This window comes from Hylobates moloch, unplaced genomic scaffold (assembly GCF_009828535.3).
Source record: "Hylobates moloch isolate HMO894 unplaced genomic scaffold, HMol_V3 SCAFFOLD_22, whole genome shotgun sequence".
In the NCBI taxonomy this organism is placed as follows: Eukaryota; Metazoa; Chordata; class Mammalia; order Primates; family Hylobatidae; genus Hylobates; species Hylobates moloch.
In genome coordinates, this window is record NW_026652297.1 from 1,954,913 (window position 1) to 1,975,982 (window position 21,070).

Consider the following 21,070-nt stretch of genomic DNA (forward strand, 5'->3'; position numbering starts at 1 on the left):
GCAGGGTCTCTGTCACCCAGGCTAGACTGCAGTGGCACAATCAGAGCTCACTGCAGCCTCAGCCTCCTGGGCTCAAGCGATCCTCCAGCCGGACTACAGGTATGCACCACCATGCCTGGCTAATTTTTCAAAATTTTTTATAGAGACAGGGTTTCAACCATGTTGCCCAGGCTGGTCTCAAACTCCTGGGCTCAAGGGATCCTCCTGCTTGAGCCTCCCAAAGTGCTGGGATTATAGGTGTGAGCCACCATGCCCAGCCGAAAGTTGGTGTTTTAAAATCATGGAAGAGGTTTATGAGCAGGGGCAAAGGTCTGCACAGTCTGCACATGAGTATATGGGAGAGGCCAGGTGTCCAGAGGGGCTGATATTCTGGGCAATCATCAAGAATGAAGTGAACCAGCTGAGACTCAAAGCTCAAAATGGAATGGTAGCAAGGATCTCTCACTTCCTCATGAGGTCTGGAAAGCACTTTTTCTTTCAAATCCTCTTCACGTCTCTGCAATAAAACCTCCAGGTAGGTTTCCTGTGCAGTAGCACAGTGAATCTATCCTTATGCTCTACCACACCCACTGAGCTTAAGGAGCTGAACTGCTTTAACACACGCTGCCCAACAGCCCTTCCTCTTGGGAACTATCCTCCTCTGCTGCGTGCAGTTTGATTACGGCTGTCAAACAAGGGCCTCTACCCTCCTCGACGCAGAGGTGCACATGTGGCCATACTGGCCAGAGTAACCAGATACCTAGATCCAGTAATCAGCCCAGGAACCGGCACTACCCAGAGAAAAGCTCCTTACGGAATTCTTTCAGGGGATTTATATAAATCCTGGGACAATCTTTCCTCTGAGATCATGAGGGCAGATACTACTCCTGGAGCTGTGTATCACCCCCTTCATGGGTGCTAAGAGCTCAAGATGCAGTAATCCAGTCTATACCCAGAAAACTGGTAGTCAAGGCTCCCCTTTTGTGGTCCATATGCTATTTGGGTAAACAAAAAACACCAAGACACAGACACGGCAAATTATTTAATGTCTGTAGGTGTGTCTCACCCTCACATTGCTATTATGATTCAACAGCCTCCAACAACTGTCAAACTGGCACAGACTGGCAGAACCAGAGAAACCACGGGCACTTTCTTCCAACAGGGTTTGAAAATCATCAACGCTCTAGTCCTGTTGACCTGGAAATGGTGGCAGATGAAGTCTCTCCATAGCATGCCTTGGGCCTCTCTGCCCAGGAGAAAAAGCCCCCCAGTTCTACATGACTCCTGAGGTCTTCTGTTCTTCTGCGGCCTGGCGCTGGGCCCTGCGCCACTGGAAATAGTGGTAGACTCGGACACTGCAGAGGTACCCCCCGTACACAGTGAGGAGCATCATGGAGGCAGAGAAGGTCTTATAGCCAATGTCAGCTAGCTGCTTGCCAGTTGGCATCTTGTCCCCTACAAAGACAGACTGAATTTAGACCTGAGGATAAGGCCTCATCTGCCCGGCCCATCTCCCTGTTTAAGGCCATTCCATAACTTCTGCATCCTGCTTGGTCTGTCTGCACTCAATACTGAATGGCCCCTATATCTAGGTAAAGTCTCATAAGGATACTGGAAGATATCATTTAGGAACTCTATGATTCAAAAGGGCAAATAAAATCTGCATACAAGATACAGAAACAAGCCTGGAACCAGGTGCCTCTGAATGTCATCAAAGCCAACACTTGGCCTTCCATGCCTGTGGACAGAAGTGACTGGCATGGACCGGCCTGGACTGCTGGGGGTTGTTTTGTTTTGGGACAGGTTCTCACTCTGTGGCCCAGGCTGGAGTGCAGTGGTGTGAGTATGACTCATTGCAGCTTCGACCTCCTGGGCTGAAGACCACCCTCCCACCTCAGCCTCCCAAGTAGGTGAAGCTACAGGTGTGTACCACCACACCGCCCAGTTTTTCTGTTTCTGTAGAGACAGGGTCTTGCTATGTATGTTGCCAGGGCTGGTCTTGAACTCCTGGGCTCAACTGATCCTCCCACCTTGGCCTCCCAAAGTGCTGGGATTGTGTACAGGCATGAGCCACTGCACCAGCCAGGGCTGCTCTAATTGGTAATATTAAGCAAGCATCAGTTTTTCTAGCTAGGTGGGAACTAACGGAGGTAGCAGAAATGAAACATTTGCAGTGAATTATTCTCTCTAGGAAGATCGAATGGGAACCTTTCAGGCAATATCCAATTTGTTTCCCCATAAAAACGATCTTATTCATGGTGGTTAGGTTTCCAAGTCAACACTAAAGCTTGTTTAAGCCATTATATAACTGAAATAGTGTCAAAAGTACTTCTATATTATTTCAATTATACTTAACCTTCTACAGTATTAATTCTACGTTCTAAACCCAACACTAAGAACCTATCCCACAAGCTACAAAGAAGCTTACTTGGGTCCCCAGCAAATTGTTAACTCACATTTGCATGAGATAAATTACTTCTTTTTTTTTTTTTTTTTTTTGAGACAGAGTCTCGCTCTGTCGCCCAGGCTGGAGTTCAGTGGTGCAATCTCGGCTCACTGCAAGCTCCGCCTCCTGGGTTCACGCCATTCTCCTGCCTCAGCCTCTCCGAGTAGCTGGGACTACAGGCGCCCGCCACCACGCCCGGCTAATTTCTTTGTATTTTTTAGTAGAGACGGGGTTTCACCGTGGTCTCGATCTCCTGACCTCGTGATCCGCCCGCCTCGGCCTCCCAAAGTGCTGGGATTACAAGCGTGAGCCACTGCGCCCGGCCCGAGATAAATTACTTCTAATTTAACTGTACCCTGGATATTCCAAGTTAGGAAACGAGAAAGTTTAGTAGAGAATCCCTCATCTGGAACAAAATGTCCCTCAATTTGGGACTATGAATGTGTTCCTAGTTGCTACTCTGTTGAGGGAATTGAAATTAACAGACCGACTGAAATTAATGAGATAGGTTTCTTAAAAGTAAAGAAGACTACTTCAATAAAATAAAAAATAAAAATACATATATAGATATATAGATATTTTTTGAGACAGAGTCTCACTCTGTCCCCTAGGCTGGAGTGCAGTGGCGTGATCTCGGCTCACTGCAACCTCCACCTCCCAGGTTCATGCCATTCTCTTGCCTCAGCCTCCCGAGTAGCTGGGACTACAGGCACCCGCCACCACACCCAGCTAATTTTTTGTATTTTTAGTAGAGATGGGGTTTCACCATGTTAGCCAGGATGGTTTTGATCTCCTCACCTTGTGATCCACCCGCCTCGGCCTCCCAAAGTGCTGGGATTACGACATGAGCCACCGCGCCTGGCCAAAAATACACATATATTTTTAAAGAAACAACAACCAGAGCATGATGTCCATCAAGGACGGGGTAGGGGTATGCACAAGCTGCACGAAGACTGACAGAAATTACAGTGAAAGGCAAGACTGTGTTCAGAATGCCAAGGCAGGACCGGGCATGGTGGCTCACGCCTGTAATCTCAGCACTTTGGAAGGCCAAGGAGGGTGGATCACCTGAGGTCAGGAGTTTGAGAACAGCCTGGCAAACATGGTGAAACCCTGTCTCTACTAAAAATACAAAAAGTAGCTGGGCGTGGTGGCGCATGCCTGTAATCCCAGCTACTCGGGAGGCTAAAGCAGAACTGCTTGAACCTGGGAGGCGGATGTTGCAGCGAGGTGAGATTGAGCCAGTGCATTCCAGCCTGGATGACGGAGTGAGACTCCATCTCAAAAAAAAAAAGGGGGGGGGGGGGGTGCGGCCAGGTATGGTGGCTCATGCCTGTAATCCCAGCACTCTGGGAGGCTGAGGCGGGTGGATCACAAGGTCAAGAGATCGAGACCATCCTGGCCAACATGGTGAAACCCTGTCTCTATTAAAAATACAAAAAATTAGCTGGGCGTGGCAGCACGTGCCTGTAGTCCCAGCTACTCGGGAGGCTGAGGCAGGAGAATCACTTGAACTCAGGAGGTGGAGGTTGCAGTGAGCTGAGATCGTGCCACTGCACTCCAGCCTGGTGACAGAGCAAGACTCCATCTCAAAAAAAAAAAAAAATTAGCCCAGCGTAGTGGTGCATGCCTGCGTCCCTGCTACTCAGAGGCCGAGACAGGAGAATCGCTTGAATCCCGGAGGCGGAGGTTGCAGTTGAGCCGAGATCGCATCATTGCACTCCAGCCTGGGCAACAGAGTGAGACACCGTCTCAAAAAAAAAAAAAAAAAAAAAAAAAAAGAGACTGAAAAAGAGTGCCAGGGTGGAAGCCAAGAGGGGAATGTCTCAAGGACCTTTGGACCCAGTCCTGAGGAGCCTCGAGAGAACTGGACCCAATAAGCCAGTGAGGCCTAAGAGGGCCCTGTTTTCAGTTTTGGCAGCTTGCTCTCCACTTAAAGGCTGTAGGCAGAGACACTTAAAATCCCACCCCTTACCACGGCCACATGCGCACACACAGCCAAAGCATACACACAAACAACAAAGTCAAGAACCTCGGCAGGGCATGGTGGCCCACGCTTGTAATCCCATGCTTTGGGAGGCTGAGTCAGGAGAATCACTTGAGGCCAGGAGTTTGAGACCAGCGTGGGCAACATAGTGAGACCCCGTCCCCACAAAAAATTTTTTTAAAAAAATTAGCCACGCATAGTGGCATGTGGCTGTAGTCCCAGCTACTCAGGAGGCTGAGGTGGGAGGATTGCTTGAGCCCATGAGGTCGAGGCTGCAGTGAGCTGAGATCGTACCACTGCACTCCAGCCTGGGTGACAGAGTGAGACCCTCTCTCAAAAAACAAAAAAAAATTGAAAGTAAAGCTCAGGATTCGCTGGTTTAGAGGGGTCAGACATGGGTACAGACATGTAAATAAATCCTTCTCAGAGTAAACCCTAAGGGCTGAACATTGCCTTTGAGGCAGGTCTTGAGTGCGGACCCCAAGCTGAGCTGAGGCACAGCTTCTTTGAAATATAATCCCACTATGGAAAGTGATATTAAGTAAGGTCAGAGGAAGAATACTAAGTGACACAAGTTCAAGATGAGAAAGGATTGTGTTCAGGTTTGAAATCTGAGGTTTGAAATGGCCCCAAGCTGTGCATACGACAGTGAACAAATACACACCCACGGAGCTGGACACTAAGGTAGAATACACACATACCATGGAGCTGAAGGCTCAGCCCCCTGCATAGAGCCCTGCAGCCTTCAACTTCCCTGTCACTTATTATTCCTATTCCTACTCATCACCCTAGCTAGATGCTTAACAATTATAAGACCACCTCTTCCAAGGGCTGGAGGAAAAGAGCTGGAAGCATTCACCAACCAACAAAAACAGGATGGTACAGCTTGGCTAGAAAAGTGACATAAAACCAATTAACAGACATAATCCTGCTGTCTAGAACCCTACCTTCCCTCTCTTGTCTTAATCCATCCTGTGGTTTTCCCTAATATCCAATTAGCAAAAACTCTTCAGGCCGGGCACAGTGGCTCACACCTATAATCCCAACAGTTTGGAAGGCTGAGGTGGGCAGATCACCTGAGGTCAGGAGTTCGAGACCAGCCTGGCCAACATGGCAAAACCCTGTCTCTACTAAAAATACAAAAATTAGCTGGGCGTGGTGGCGGATGCCTGTAGCCCCAGCTACTCAGGAGGATGAGGCAAAAGAATCACTTGAATCTGGGAGGCAGAGGTTGCAGTGAGCCGAGAGAGCGCCACGGCACTCCAGCATGGGGGACAGAACAAGACTGTCTCAAAACAAAAAACAAACAAAACAAAAACTTCAGATTCTGAGCTAAAGCAGTGGTAGCGGTAGAAACGGAAAGAACAGATGCAGAAGATACTTTGGAAGTAGAAAAGGATTTATCAATGGAACGAATTAGGGCAAAGCTGAAAATATTAATACCTCCAAGTTAGGAAACTTTGTAGACTAGGAGACTGTTAACAGAAATAAGAAACAAGAGGAGGTATGTATCACTGTATATACAGGGTGGTGACCGTGTCCATCAAGAAGATCACGTGGCCGGTGCAGTGGCTCACACCTGTAATACCAGCACTTTGGGAGGCAAAAGCAGATGGACTGTTGAGCCCACGAGTTTGAGACCAGCCTGGGCAACATGGTGAAACCCTGTCTCTACAAAAAACACAAAAATTAGTGGGGCATAGTGGCATGCACCTGTAGTCCCAGCTACTCAGGAGGCTGAGGTGGGAGGATCGCTTGAGCCCAGGAGGTAGAGGCGCAGTGGGCCAAGATCATGCCATTACACTCCAGCCTGGGTGACAGGGATACCCTGTCTCCAAAAAAAAAAAAAAAAGGGATCATGAGCTGGGTTTGAACATGTTAAAATTAAGATGCTCAGCCAGGCATGGTGGCTCACACCGGTAATCCCAGCACTTTGGGAGGCTGAGGCAGGAGAATCGCTTGAGCCCAGGAGTTCAAGACTAAGCCTAGGCAACACAGCGAGACCCCATCTCTATTTAAAAACAAAAAACAAACAAAAAAAACAGCCAGGCACGGTGGCTCATGCCTGTAATCCCAGCACTTTGGGAGGTCAAGGTGGGCAGATCATGAGGTCAAGAGATTGAGACCATCCTGGCCAACATGGTGAAACCCCGTCTCTACTAAAACTACAAAAATTAGCTGGGCATGGTGGCGCGCACCTGTAGTCCTAGCTACTTGGGAGGCTGGGGCAGGAGAATTGCTTGAACCCAGGAGGCGGAAGTTGCAGCCACTGTACTCCAGCCTGGCGACAGAGCGAGACTCCATCTCAAAAAAAAAAAAAAATTAAGATGCTCAACACAACACTCACGGGATGATGTCTATCAGGCAGATGGAAATACAAGTTTAGACAGACACAGCTTAGAAGGGAAGCTGTGTTTCAGATACATACGGAGGTAATAAGCAAAACCAAAGGAGAGGATAAGACCAGAAAGAGAGAGGCCAGGGGAGCAACAGTTCAAAGAAGGCAACAATTAAGAAGAAAAGGCAGGTAGGAAATTCCAAGGCCGGGCGCAGTGGCTCACTCCTGTAGTCCCAGCACTTTGGGAGGCCGAGGCAGGCGGATCACCTGAGGTCGGGAGTTCGAGACCAGCCTGACCAACGTGGAAAAATCCCAGTTCTACTAAAAATACAAAAATTAGCCAGACGTGGAGTGGCACATGCATGTAATCCCAGCTACTCAGGAGGCTGAGGCAGGATAATCGCTTGAACCCAGGAGGCGGAGGTTGTGGTGAGCCGAGATCGCGCCACTGCACTCCAGCCTGGGCAACGAGTGAAACTCCACCCCTCAAAAAAAAAAAAAATTCCAGAAACACCTGTTTTTTTTTTTTTCATTTAACTACATCCCCCTTCCTGGTTGAAAATCACTGCTGTGTCACTGCCATTGATGGAGGTGTACTGTATCTTTCCAGTGTGTTAGGCTAGAATAAAAATTGATAACCATAGCTGGGTGTGGTGACATGCACCTGCAGTCCCAGCTACTAGAGAGGTTTGGGTGGGAGGCTTGCCTGAGCCGACGAGTTTGGGGCTGCAGTGAGCTGTGATCACGGCCCTGCACTTGCAGAGCAAGACTGTGTCTCTAAAAATAATAATGATAATGATAATAAAGAAAAAAAAAGGCTGGGCGTGAGCCACCTGTAATCTCAGTACTTTGGGAGGCAGAAGTGGGCAGATAACCTGAGGTCAGGAGTTCGAGACCAGCCTGACCAATATGATAAAACCCCGTCTTGACTAAAAATACAAAAATTAGCCAGGCATGGTGGCACATGCCTGTACTCTCAGCTACTCAGGAGGCTGAGACAGGAGAATCATTTGAACCTGGGAGGCGGAGGTTGCAGTGAGCCGAGATCTCGCCACTGCACTCCAGCCTGGGCGACAGGGCGAGACTCCGTCTCAAAAAAATAAGATAAATAAATAAATAAAATAGGCCGGGCGCGGTGGCTCACGCTTGTAATCCCAGCACTTTGGGAGGCCGAGGCGGGCGGATCATGAGGTCAGGAGATCGAGACCACAATGAAACCCCGTCTCTACTAAAAATACAAAAAAAAAAAATTAGCCGGGCGTGGTGGCGGGCGCCTGTAGTCCCAGCTACTCGGAGAGGCTGAGGCAGGAGAATGGCGTGAACCCGGGAGGCGGAGCTTGCAGTGAGCCGAGATTGTGCCACTGCACTCCAGCCTGGGCGACAGTGCGAGACTCCGTCTCAAAATAAATAAATAAATAAATAAATAAATAAATAAATAAAAATAAAGGCCGGGCATGGTGGCTCACACCTGTAATCCCAGCACTTTAGGAGGCCGAGGCAGGCGGATCACAAGGTCAGAAGATCGAGACCATCCTGGCTACCAGGAGGGAGCTGCAGGCAGGCGCCCCCGAAGACCGAGATCCCACTGGACGACCCGTACAAAACACTGAATAAACGTATGGGTAGAAGTGCTATTTTGTTACATGCATACATTGCATAGTGGTCAACTCAGGGCTTTTAGGGTATCCAACATCATTTATCTATTTTTTATTCGGCACTTAGATAGTAGTACATCAGCTGGGAGCGGTGGCTCATGCCGGTAATCCCAACACTTTGGGAGGCCGAGGCGGAAGGATGGCTTGAGCTCAGGAGTTGGAGACCAGGTTAGGCAAGATAGCGTGACCTTTTCTCTATTAAACAAACAAACAAACAACAACAACAAAAAAAACACAACCTTTTTTTTTTTTAAATTACCCGGGCGTGGTGGCGCACACCTGCAGCCTGAGCGACAAAGCAAGACCCTGTCTCAAACTAAACTAAACTAAACTAAAGTACACCATGCTATGGAGGCCGCTAAAAAGAACATGCCTTCTGTCATATAGGAGCTTATGGTCTCATGGAGAGGCACTGTGAGAGGTCAGAGACAAGAAGGAGCTCAAAGACAGGGTGGGGGCTGGAGTAAACTTAGCAAAAGGTATAGGGGTGGGAATCGGGGTGGGAGTGGAACTGTCTTTTTAGAAGGGTGGGCTGGAGAAGAGGAGCAGTGAGAGCATTCCAGGAAGTGAAAGCGGTCAAGGGGTGGAGCTGGATAGCCGACATGCACGAAGGGTGCCCCGGAGAGCCACTTATCAGGACGCAGGGGTCTATAAAGCAAGGAAGAGGCATTTAGAGTCGGAGCGTGGAGGGTCGAGACGGCAGGCAGGAGTCGAGGTTTGACGGGATTAGCGCTGAGCGCTAGCAAGGCGGACCTACTGCTGCGAGGAGCTTGGGCTTGGGCAAGAAGCAGTGCGGCTCGCGGTCCGCAACGCAACAGACGCGGGTGAATTCAAGGGCACCAGGCCTGAAGACTGGGGGATGGGAGGACGCGGCAAGCGGAGGCTGACCCAGGTGGGCGCGCAGGCAGCGGGACTGGCAGCCCCTGCTCGGCCCTAGCCGGCAGCGTACCTGGATGCTGCAGCTCCTTCGCGTCCAACCGAGGCCTCCTCAGGCAGGTAGGGTCTCCAGGCCACTGTCTACGCAACTTCCCAGCACAGCCGAACGTAGCACTCGGAACCAGACACGTGAGGGTAGCGTCCCTGGACAACCCTGAACGCCTCAGCTATTGGTGCAGAAAGCGACTTTCTCCCTCCCACCTGCCGGGTTAGCCTCTAGGATTCGGCTTGCCACGCTAGAAAGGGAACTGCGCATCAGACGCGGCACAACTCCGCCCGCTAAGGCGGGAGTCCGCGCAGGCCGTCACTCTGGCTGGAGGCCGGCTTTGAACTTCCGGCTTCCGGGCCCGTCATCCTTACTACGCATCCTCAGACGCGCCGTGCTCTCGGAGAGGCCCGCTGAATTCTGGGGGCTGTGGTTTCGCTCCCTCGAGGGAGGGTCTTTGGCGCGCCAAGCTCTGGAACCGGAAGTTTTAGGATGCTAAATCAGAGTCAGCCTACGGCGCGGTGACGTCTCCAGTAGCTGGGTAGATTTTCGGAGCCGGCCTTCTGGAGGTGGACCGCGCGCCCCCTAGAGCCAGGCTGTGCGCCTAGTCCAGGTAGGGACCCGAGGGGCACAGCGAGACCTGGACCGCCAAGGATGTGGCAGCTTGGGCCGTGACCAAGGAATGGGCACAAGGGATGAGTGTCTAACGTTTCTGTCCCGTGTGTGACCTCTATTCTTGCAGGAGGCATGATAAAGCCCCTAAGAAGGGCCGGCAAGGCCGGGGCCAGCTTGCGGCGAGGGCGGGAGGGGGCGCTGGCGGGAGAGGGGAGAGAGAGGGATGGGGACTGACTGGGCACCGCCGCTGACCCCTGGAGTAGCTGCGATTATGGAGGAGGGATTTCTTTTTTTCATGTTTCCTACGGTAAGAGGGAAAACATACGTGCAGTGATACACACCAGCACACGCACTACCACATGCACTGAAGCTCCCTCTCCCAACTCTTCCTGTTTCTGGAAAAAACACACTTTATTGGGTAGACAAATAGGCCTGATGGGAAGGCCTGAGTCACAGTGGACTGGGGAGTGAACAAAAGTAGGCAAAGTGCTTGAAGCTTCCCCTTTGCCCCCACCTTAACCTCCTGGGGAGGCAGCTCTGGACACTCAGTGCCCAGATCTGGGCTCAGCAAGGCCTGGGGTGACTGTGCCCCACACTCCTGCTGCCTGATCTGGGCAGCTCCACCCTTCACTGGTAAGACAGAATTATCAAGGGCTAGGCGCAGAGAGTAACAGGGTTTTAGCATAATGCTGGCCAGAGCCAGTGTGCCAGGTGGTGCCACACAGGAAGCTGAGAGCCCTGCTGGACGGGCGGGAGCCTCTCGGGCCCTCCGGACTATTTATAGCTGGAGGTCTAGGCTGCTGACCTGTGACATTCCCCTGCTGCCACCCCATCCCGGAGCAAGGCCAGTGCAGAGCACACTCCTCCTCCTCCCCTCCTGTTCTTTCCTCACCCCAGGGAGTAGGGCGGCTTTGATTTTCTTCCTCCTCCTTGAGTTTCCCAGCTCCCGAGTTGCTGGTGTGGTCAGTACCTCACGAGAAGGCCCTCATTCAGCAAAGAGAGCTGCCCTTGGAATATTGGTGCTCACCAACATAGGAATCTGCTCACCCTTCCCTACCGTTCATCAGCCTTTGGGCCACCCTCTGGCCTGCTGGCTTCCAGATGCCAGGCATGGTTAGCTGGTTACCCTGGCCGGTCTGGAGCAGCTGAGGAAGAGGTGCAGAGTTTGGGAGGAAGAAAGGGGTGGGGTCAGGGATGTCCTCTGGGGAGATAGCACAGGAGGGGCCCAGCTGACACCTCCCCCAGCTAGAGCTACTGAGAAGGAAGTCTGGGTGAATACAAAGGTCACAGGGAGCTGAGTGATCTGAGCCTGCTGTGAAAGGTGTAGCTCTGTCAGCAGATTAAGTTCCTGCTCCCCAAAGAGGGTGCTGGCGGGGAGGGTGAGGGAAGGCTTGGAAAGGTCACACAGAGTGGGGAGGAGCTGGCAAAGAACTAGGAACCGGGAAGTCCCTGGGGAAAATGTCGAGCCACTGAGCTACAGATGCCAGCATGGCAGCAATTCGGGTGCCAGGGCAGCCTGGCGGAGGGGGAACGGGGAGAACCAGAGGTTTCTGAGGACACAGATGTTGCTAGGAGAAGCTAAAAGGGGTTTGTTTGAGACCTTTGTATTTTGTTAACAAACACTGAGATCCATCGAAGCTGTGTGGGTCCTGGCAGAGGTCAGCAAAGGGGTCCTTGGGGCCCGCATCAGCTCAGAAGCCCAAACCCCTCCCTGACAATCCTTGCCTCATCCCTCCTGTGGCTAAGATACTTCTTCAGCCCTTTAACAGGATTCCTGGTGTATGTGAGACAGCCACTGGCAGCCCCTGCCCTGCTGGCCTCTCCCCCAACCCTTCCCCACATACATCACCCCCGCCACCAAGCCGGCAGCACTGGGGCTTGATTCCACCCCTCCCAGAGGACACGGAGAAAGCCCCACATCTGGAGAGGGACAGGGCAACTGCATTTCTGGCAAATGTGGTGGCAAGAGGCTGCCAGTGCCTTGACAGTTCAGGATCTCCAGGTGCTTAGCTGGGCCCCATAGCCTCCTGTCCTCCAGAGAAAAGATGAGAAGACTCTGCTCCCTGGGAGTCCTGGAGATCCTGGTGACTAGGTACCCCAGGCTTCTGCTGGTCTCCACTGGGGTAAAGAAGCGGCCTGGCCTGGGCCCTGGCCCCACTCACATATGTTCTGGATGATTCTGCAGGCAGCGGATGAATTCACCCACTGGCTGGCCCTCGTAGCACACCTTGTACACAGCCATGAACAAGGGAAACCTAGATTGGAGAGGGAAAGGCTCAGCTTAGCCTCCCACTCCTGGTCCACTCTACCCCCACCCCCACTCACTGCCTAACCCTCCTGTCCCCTGCCCTCCCACCTTGGAGCTCAGGAAGGATGGCTGTGAATTTCTACCTGCTGAGAATGTGAACTCCCTAGCCCTGGGTTTAAGGTCAGATTGCTAATTGCCCTGCTCCCCACCATGTTGAACTGGCGCCTGCATGATTCTCTGGCTTAGATTTTTTGTGCCAACTGGGCAACCCTTTTTTTTTTGAGACAGAGTCCCCTGTCACCAGGTGAGTGCAGTGGTGCAATCGGTAATGCAAATCCGTCCAGTTCAAGGTTTCCTGCCTATTACAGGCATGCACCACCATGCCTGACTAATTTTTGTATTTTTAGTAGAGATGGGGTTTCACCATGTTGGTCAGGCTGAGCTCGAACTCCTGACCTCGTGATCCACCCGCCTTGGCCTCCCAAAGTGCTGGGATTACAGGTGTGAGACACCACGCCCAGCCTTCAGCAACCCACTTAACCTCTCTGAGCCTCAGTGTCACCAACTGTAAAATGGGGCCAATATACCAAAGGAGTGAAGATATGATTGTGTATGTGAAGATGTAATTAGGTATGATGTGAAAGTGCTTAATAAAGAGGGACAGGGCAACTGCATTTCTGGCAAATGTGGTGGCAAGAGGCTGCCAGTGGCTTGACAGTTCAGGATCTCCAGGTGCTTAGCTGGGCCCCATAGCCTCCTGTCCTTTTGCCCAGCTGCTCCCTTTTCCAGGCTTTACCCTGACCAATCATGAGTGGATCTTCTGAACCTGTTTCATACTGTCTTCTTCTAGGAGTCTTTCTCAGACCAGCACAGCTCTGCTCTGATCAGCCCAATCACCCCCCGCTGTCTTTCTGAAAAGGAGCACCTTGAAGCAGAGCCCATCCTTCTCCTTACACCTCAGCACCCAGAACAGGATTCAGGGATCAGATGGGTTGGCCTTGGAGGAGAGACTCAAACTAGGGGTGATGGACAGAAGTGGGATGAGCTTATTCCTGCTGCCCCAGAGCTCCAACCCCAGAGCAGAGGACAAGGAAGGAGGGGCACAAAGGGATCCAGGTAATGTAGTGTGAAGAGCACTAGACTGGAAGGAGTTCAAAGACCGTGAACTAGCCGGGGGACAATGGGCATGCCAGACTCTGCAAGCTCTGGACTCTGTCTGAAACGTAAGGTAATACTCCCCTTTCTGTCCACTTCACAGATTTGTGGCAGGTTTAGGAAGATGATGAACAGGGCGAGCACTTCTGGCCGTGGCTCCCTTAATCAGTGGGGCTGTGGCCAATACTTACTTGTCCACCAGGCCTTTGTGCCGGAGGATGCTGTGTAGCTCCCGGGCTGTCTCGGGCCCCTGCAGTTTCTGCCCATTCAGCATCTCTTTCTCCAGCTGCTCAATGGACTGTGCAGAAAACAGGACAAGTGGATGGAAATGGGAGAGAAGGGTTGTCAGTAGGGGGTGGAGAGACTGGAGCTCAGATGGGAGTGGGGTCTTGGGAGGAAAAGAGGGATGGGGATGTGCACAACAGTCTTAATGTTTGTGCTCCAGAGATGCCTCCCGCCAAGCACTTCTACCTGGATGCCTACAGACCCCCACCTCCATTCTCCCTTCTCCCAGGGCCCACCTTTCCCGTACGTGCAAAGGCCTCAGCCACTTTCCGGTTCCGCCCTCCATAGCAGGTAGTGATCAGGTCAGCAACACCACAGCTCTCCAAGAAGGTGGCAGAGGACACAGGGCCACTGCAGAAGAGCTTGGCGAAGGCTATCATCTCCATGAGTCCCAGCCGGATCACTGCCGCCTTGGTGTTGTCGCCAAAGCCCAGGCCATCACAGAAGCCAGCCCCCACGGCCACTACATTCTTGAAGGAGTGGAGGCCATAGGTAAGAAAAGACCCCTCCTGTGGAGCCCATGTGGAGCCCCCTCATACTCCTTTCATCAGCCATGACACCCACTGCAGAAGAGAGGTAGAGTGTGTGGGCTTTTAGAAGCCTACTTCCACCTCTTGGTTTCCCCCCTTGCTGCACCCGCCTTTCTTAAGCCCTGCCCCATACTCCCTCCTCGAGGACATTTTCTGAAAACCACTCTTCTCTCTAGTTGACCTTCCCATCTATGACCATTCCATTGTATAGCCCTCAAGTCAACAGCTGTCCAGGATCCATAGCTCTGGCCATTAGTCTGTCTGGGTGTCGTGGGTGTCTTGTCTCCCATTAGCCTGGGCATCTCCTTGTGCCCCTAGACCACCTCCTGGAGCCAGAGGGTAGGGAGTCCCACAAGGGGCTAAAGTGGGAAAGGAGCAAGGGGGTCCATGGTCTGATGATGAATAATCAGCCGGCCTGAATGGCCCTGGCCTCGCTTCTGCAGCTCCTCCTATATGCATGGGACATGGTAGGAAAGGGGAACCACTGCTTAATAGTGAGAGCCTGGAGTACCTGCAGCCTTGCAGAGCTCAGCCAGACCTCCTTTGGGGTCTTCTCCTCACCCCATAGCTGCCTCTGTGCCCCTCTCACCTTTAAGGCTCCACAGATCTCTACTGTGTCCACCTCTTGCACCACTGTGATACGGAAGTTGGGTGTCTGCATCAGCTCTTTCAGAAGTTGTCCCTGGGCCGGGTCCTTGCAGCCTAAAGTGAGGAGGGGGCAAGGCTTTGAGGGAAGGACTCTTTTTAAAAAATATTTATTTTATAGAGATGGGAATCTCTCTCTGTTGCCCAGGCCGGACTCAAACTCCTGGGCTTAAGCGATCCTCCCGCCTCAGCCTCTTAAGTAGCTGGGACCACAGGTGTGCCACTGCACCAACTCTGAGGGAGGGCTCATCACTGTGCTTCCCTAAGCAGGCCCTGCAGCCCCTTCCCTGGGGGTGTCCCAGCCTCCTTCACCTCTGATGCTTGTATTTTCCTTTCTCTGCCTTATGGGAAGGAGATGGCCAAGTGGGGTTGGGGCAGTTTGGGGAGGGGATGCAACTAGATGCACTGTGTATGCAGGTGGCAGGGGGCTCTCACCAATGGTTGTCTCACAGAACTTCTCATCAGCCACCTCGCTGGCAATGTTGGCCCCCATCAGCACACTCATGGGGATGCCGAGGCGCTCCCCAATCACTTCCGAGATGAGCTTCAGCCCACTGGGGCCCTTGTCTACCCCCTGAGCACAGGATGGAGCTCAGGCCAGGTGCCCTTTGTGCCCACCTGCGGGCTTCCGCCCAGAAATTCTGTCCCTTCCAAATCCATTGCTCGTCTGTGTCCCTCCCGACAGGTCCTGCCCCATTCCAACCCAGCTCAAGTTTGCTGTGAGGAGGCCAGACAGCATGTGAGCAACTGTCCTGCCACATACCCTCAACCAGTCTACCTCTCCAAAGCAACGGGTCCCCTCCACATCCCTAGGCAACCCCGCCTGACTGCCCCAACAAACTGCCATTCAGTGACCAGTCACTGCTCCAAACCAGCTACTCTTCACACTTCTCAAACCAGCCCGCTTCTCATATCTCCCAGGCATTCCTTTACACCTCCCAAACTCCCCGAGGGGACCTCCAAACCGATCTCTTGTCTCCTCCCTTCAGCCTCCCTTCCAGTGACCCCCAGCACCTCACTGCTTTCCTAAGCCTCTCCAGAGCCAACTTCCTCTCTTTTCTCCAGCAAACTCTTGGCCTGCGTCTGCCATTTTCTGTTCTCCTTGCTTCACCCACCCTGAACCCCACAACAGTGAGCCACACCCTCCCCCATCCACATGAAGGTGTCCGTGGCACCTTAATAAGAGATATGCCAGTGGCGTTTGCCTTCAGATGGCCCTTGAGCTGGTCACAGATCTTGCCGATGAACTGATGGGGCACCACAAAGATCAGGATGTCAGCATCCGCTGCAGCCTGGACCACATCTGGGACAGCCACCTGTGGGGGTGACCAAGTGCTCACGGGCCTGGAAGACCTCGCCTAGCCCCTGTGGAACCCCATTCAGGAGATCTGGGAGCCAAAGAGTGAGGCTGGTAGAGGAGCAGGAAGGCTTGTTTGGGACTGAATCTAGAAGGACTGAACTTGGAGGAATAAGACACTCTACTCTCTTCCCGCAGCCCCCACTCTGTCTCCCTCCAGCTGTGCTGGGCTCTTGAGGACTCCTGGAAACCTCATCCCAGCACTCTCCTATCCCTTGGCTGTGGGACAGCGCGGGAGGCCCAAAGCAGCCTGGGCTTGGCAAAAGAAAGAGCTCAAATAAGATTTCATCACCCAGCTCCTCAAGGACCCCAGCTGGGAAGGGGGAGCCCCAGCCTTTCTTTTTTTTTTTTTTTTTTGAGACGGAATCTCGCTCTGTCGCCCAGGCTGGAGTGCAGTGGCGCAATCTCGGCTCACTGCAAGCTCCGCCTCCCGGGTTCACGCCATTCTCCTGCCTCAGCCTCTCCGAATAGCTGGGACTACAGGCGCCCGCCACCACGCCCGGCTAATTTTTTGTATTTTTAGTAGAGACGGGGTTTCACCGTGGTCTCGATCTCCTGACCTCGTGATCCGCCCGCCTCGGCCTCCCAAAGTGCTGGGATTACAGGCGTGAGCCACCGCGCCCGGCCCTCCCAGCCTTTCTGCTGTCTTCCCTGCTTCCCCTTTCTAGGTGGGGAGAGCCACGTGGATTTGACCAAAGACCGTAAGTCCAAGGAGCAGCCTCCAAGTCGGCTAATCACTCAGTGAATGAGTAACAGGATTAGTGCCGGAGGCAGGCACTACCGGACCCCAAGTCTGGGAGCCCAGTCTTTGGCTGCCATGGAGACCAACTTGTTCTCCCATCCCTTCCGCACCCACCCGCCTGGGAGCCTGTGAGGGGAAAGCATAGCTTCTCCTCAGTCCTCAGGAAAGGGCCCAGAGCAGCCCTCCTGAGACCTTCCCAAGTCCTGCTGCACCTGAAGCGGCCCTCTCAGCAGGAGGCACCTGTTGGGTAAGGTCGGCTCCGACTCCTGGCCCTCCCTTCCTCTCCCCGTTCCTTGCAGGCTGTTGGGGCTCACCACATTTGGGGGCAACTTGTGCCCTGGCAGGTATCTGACGTTCTCGTGCTGCGTGTTGATGATCTCCGTCAGCTTTTTGCCTCCGATGTCTTCCTCAAATACCCACATGGTCACCCGCGGGTCAAACTGTGCCAGCTGGGCTGCATTGCCACCCACAATCTTGGCGATGGCTGAGCCCCTGGTGGGAGGGGGAGCACAGCAAAGTACAGGAGGAGGGAACAGTGGCAGGAGTTGGGGCAGCACCCCACCTCAGGATCTCACAGCAGCCCCCCAGGCTGTTCACACCTACCTTCCTTATCACCTCCACTCCCATGACAAATAGTCCCCAGTGACCTGGCAGTAGAAAGGAGACTCAGTCTCCTCACCCTTTGCTACTAGAGAAGGGAGCCCCCCTTCTCATCTTCCCACCCCCAAACTCAAGCGGCTCTTCACATAGAGCGCTCTGGAGACGCCTTCCCATGGTGAACAGGTGCAGCTGCCCAGGCGGGCGGGGGCCGGGAGAGGGCCGGGCACCGTCTGTCCTGTGCTACTATGATAGAAGATAGCAGCAGGGGCTGAACAGGAACCTGAGGGCCTTTCCCACCCATTCTGCCTCCTACCCACCTCTGTCTTGGGGGGCCTACCCTTCCCCCATATCACTTGACAGAGCTGCTTACCAGTTCCCGGAGCCTACAATGCAGACTTTCTTGCTAGCCATGGTGCCGCGTCTCTGCCTGAGCCGGCTCAGTGCCACACTCCCTAGCTCCTCTGCCGGCTAGGAGCATTTAACTCCACCACACGTGGGTGCAGCCAAGCCCCGCCCTCCAGGGGTGGGTGGGGAGGCTGGTGCCCAGGGAGATAGTCTGGCAGAGCCAGGGAAAGGAGAGACAGGGGTACAGACAGGTGGGGAACAGGAACGGGGCAGAGACTAGGCCCAGCTTTTCCTCCTGGGCTCGTCGGCTGACAGTGCTGGCAAGCTTCTTCCCTTGGCCCCAGCCCAGCTTCCCACCCCCTCCCCACCATGGTTTCATTCTGAGGTCTGCCAAGAAAATAGCCCAGATAAGGAGCAGGTGACTGCTCTGCCTCGCTCCCTTCTGTCCCCCAGCATGAAATAAATTGTATTTCGCTTCAGTAGCAGCTAGGGGAATGCTTTTCAGAGGTAGGCTCCTCCATGACCCCCTATCCCCCACCATGCCACATACCCTCGCAGGACCCTGTTCCACAGTTCCGTCCTCTAGCAGGGCCCACGCGAGCTCCACTGCAGGGCTGGGGTGGGGGATGTGGGCCCACTTCCCGCCTCTGAAGATGAGGCCACATAAGAGGTAAGGGCCTGCTTTGAGGACAGCCCAGCTCAAAAAAGGGTAAGAGACCTCAGGATCCCCAAAAGACAAGATTGTCTTGGTCACCCACAGAGGTCATCTTGGGGACTCATCCATGGGCCTCTCACCTCAGATGATCCCCACCCAAAAATGTGTTCTAGGGAAGGTGGGAAAGGTCAAAGTGAGAGGGCTCTGAGAATTGCAGTACACAATTTTGTTGTAGACTCTGGGCTTAAGAGCACAGGAGAGAATAGGAGGCAGGCAGAGTGCACACTGTCCTTGAAAGGCTTTGAGCCTCCTTCAACTCCTCCTCTCAGAGATTTCCAAGGTACTGCCCCAGGGGCTTCCTCAGGTGAATGGCTAGTTTGCAGAGGCCAGAAAAGGGGAAGGGAGGCAGTACCCAGGGCAGCTGTGTCCGTGGGGCTTTGTGGTCTCAGATGCCGTGATTGGAGGTAAGTTTGGTGTATGTTTTTTGGGGAAGGGCGAGAATGGAAGGAGCACACTCAGCAGTTCAGGGCTCTGCATCGCCCACGGCCATCTGTTTGTCTAAGACGAGGGAAGCTCTGGTTTCCAGGCTGATCTGGAGAGTGAAGCAAGAGGCTCCTAACACTGTGCACCTTGGCCTAGAGGGCAGACACCACCGTGTGCTCATGTGCTGACCTTCTGGCTTGGCAGACGGCTAGGTGGGTGTTGCCATCCCCCTGGGCTGTTGCTGGCCAGCAACTGGTAACAAGCACTGGGCTACAGGGGAGTCTGTATGCAACCCGTGGGTAGGAATAAGCAGGCAGGAGGTCAAGACTGGGGAGAAATGGCTTTCTAAGTTCCAGGGACTGCCCAGGAAAAACCAACCATATTCTCCTTCCATGGCCACTGAGTTCCCATAGGGAAACGGACATGAAATCAGTAGTTGGCTGTTTTTCTTAGCACAATGTTATACCTAATACAGAGACAGCCTCCCACAGACCACTCCTTTATTGCACTGGCACTGAGATGAAGGCTCCAGTGCCAGGCTGCCAGCTGGGAGCACTGATTACGGGTGATGGAAGAGAAAGGATGCTTCTGTCCCTGGCACAAATGATGGGAGCCCCAAAGAATGGACGTTTATGCATAAAATAACCCCCTTGTTTTTGCCTAAATGCTTCCCTCTCTCATTTTGCCCCTACAATCATTTTAGGTAGTGTGGAGACTAAGAATGTGCTTATTTACATGGGAATAAAGAGGGTGCAGAGATTCAGAATTGGCTCATCACAGGAAGTTATCTGTATCACTAGAGCTCTTCTCCCAAGAGCAAACTGTAGATTATTTGCTTGAAATTAATAATGGCTCATCAGCCATTCATTACACATGTAATTGGCCTGGGTAAAACCAGATGCCATTTCAATGTCCTTGACATCAATTTCCTCTACTAGTTATCGGCCCAACCACTCCTCTCTGCTTTCCCTTCTCAAGTCTGATAAACCCCAAGTTCCGGAGTAGGAACAGTGGTTGGATTTTTTGGTGGGTTTGATTACATATGTTGAACAGGCAATACCAGAATGTTCCCATCCAAAGAGGCAAAGGATAATTTTTAAACTACAACTTTGGAAAGTGGTTGTACTCTGATCCTATATTCCAAACCCCATTCTTGCATAATGACAAAGGAAAAAAGTCATGAGCCCCCAAGTGGGAAGCAGGCAGAACTGCAGGCGAGTTTCAAGTGATTGCTAATGGGAATCCCTCCTGAGCTGTCTTCCAAACTGCCAAGGAGGGGCTAGTTGTCTACAGTATGAGGATGACAACACAGAACTTCCATGGTGCTCTTAAGAACTGAACTCTTAGCCGGGCACGGTGGCTCACGCCTGTAATCCCAGCACTTTGGGAGGCTGCGGTGGGCGGATCACCTGAGGTTGGGAGTTTTGAGACTAGCCTGATCAACATGGAGAAACCTCGTCTCTATTAAAAATACAAAATTAGTCAGGCGTGGTGGCACATGCCTGTAATCCCAGCTACTCGGGAGGCTGAGGCAGGAGAATCACTTGAACCCGGGAGGCGGAGGTTGCAGTGAGCTGAGAACGCACCATTGCACTCCAGCCTGGGCAACAAGAACACAACTCCATCTGAAAACAAGCAAACAAAAACTGAACTCTTACTTGAACCATGAAAGTGGAACCTTAAAGAGTAGCAGGCACAGGCCGGGCGCGGTGGCTCACGCCTGTAATCCCAGCACTTTGGGAGACCAAGACGGGCGGATCACGAGGTCAGGAGATCGAAACCATCCTGGCTAACACAGTGAAATCCTCTCTACTAAAAAATACAAAAAATTAGCCGGTGTGGTGGCAGGCGCCTGTAGTCCCAGCTACTCGGGAGCCTGAGGCAGGAGAATGGTGTGAACCCAGGAGGCGGAGCTTGCAGTGAGCCAAGATCGCGCTACTGCACTCCAGCCTAGGCAACAGAGCGAGACTCCGTCTCAAAAAAAAAAAAAAAAAGAGTAGCAGGCACAAAAAGCAATGTCTGGTCACCCAGATCCTGCCCACATCTAGACAGAAGCCCTGGGGAAGAAGTGAAACTGCTCCAA

The 21,070-nt window shown here is 52.8% G+C and overlaps 2 protein-coding genes across 5 annotated transcripts; both read right to left on the minus strand.

Moving 5' to 3' along the window:
• Nucleotides 1-1,008: 1,008 nt before the first annotated feature.
• Nucleotides 1,009-9,812, minus strand: LOC116461861 (cytochrome c oxidase assembly protein COX14). Of its 2 annotated transcripts, XM_032143846.2 has the most exons (3): nucleotides 9,355-9,812; nucleotides 3,224-3,283; nucleotides 1,009-1,434 (listed from the first exon to the last, which is right to left on the minus strand). In XM_032143846.2, exon 3 carries the CDS (start codon nucleotides 1,424-1,426, stop codon nucleotides 1,253-1,255), a length of 174 nt encoding a protein of 57 aa, XP_031999737.1. In that variant the 5' UTR covers nucleotides 1,427-1,434; nucleotides 3,224-3,283; nucleotides 9,355-9,812; the 3' UTR covers nucleotides 1,009-1,252. The 2 variants fall into 2 exon arrangements, with proteins under 2 accessions (XP_031999737.1, XP_031999736.1); XM_032143845.2 differs by lacking the exon at nucleotides 3,224-3,283.
• GPD1 (glycerol-3-phosphate dehydrogenase 1) lies at nucleotides 9,780-17,930 on the minus strand. Of its 3 annotated transcripts, XR_009211595.1 has the most exons (9): nucleotides 17,875-17,930; nucleotides 17,219-17,396; nucleotides 15,981-16,121; nucleotides 15,241-15,379; nucleotides 14,750-14,862; nucleotides 13,867-14,100; nucleotides 13,537-13,643; nucleotides 11,000-12,197; nucleotides 9,780-9,799 (listed from the first exon to the last, which is right to left on the minus strand). XR_009211595.1 is itself a non-coding variant. In XM_032143839.2 (8 exons), exons 1-8 carry the CDS (start codon nucleotides 17,913-17,915, stop codon nucleotides 12,101-12,103), a joined length of 1,050 nt encoding a protein of 349 aa, XP_031999730.1. In that variant the 5' UTR covers nucleotides 17,916-17,930; the 3' UTR covers nucleotides 10,750-12,100. The 3 variants fall into 3 exon arrangements, 2 of the variants coding, with proteins under 2 accessions (XP_031999730.1, XP_031999735.1); XM_032143839.2 differs by lacking the exon at nucleotides 9,780-9,799 and having other exon boundaries at nucleotides 10,750-12,197; XM_032143844.2 differs by lacking the exons at nucleotides 9,780-9,799; nucleotides 11,000-12,197 and having other exon boundaries at nucleotides 13,555-13,643; nucleotides 13,878-14,100.
• Nucleotides 17,931-21,070: the final 3,140 nt, after the last annotated feature.

Excerpts from the sequence above, each read along its gene's own strand:
- LOC116461861 (XM_032143845.2), bottom strand. The coding sequence starts at position 1,426 with ATGCCAACTGGCAAGCAGCTAGCTGACATTGGCTATAAGACCTTCTCT.
- GPD1 (XM_032143839.2), bottom strand. The coding sequence starts at position 17,915 with ATGGCTAGCAAGAAAGTCTGCATTGTAGGCTCCGGGAACTG. Across the intron at positions 16,122-17,218 it reads ACAAGTTGCCCCCAAATGTG|GTGGCTGTCCCAGATGTGGT; the intron begins GTGAGCCCCAAC and ends TCACCCCCACAG. Across the intron at positions 13,644-13,866 it reads CCTTTGCACGTACGGGAAAG|TCCATTGAGCAGCTGGAGAA; the intron begins GTGGGCCCTGGG and ends TTTTCTGCACAG.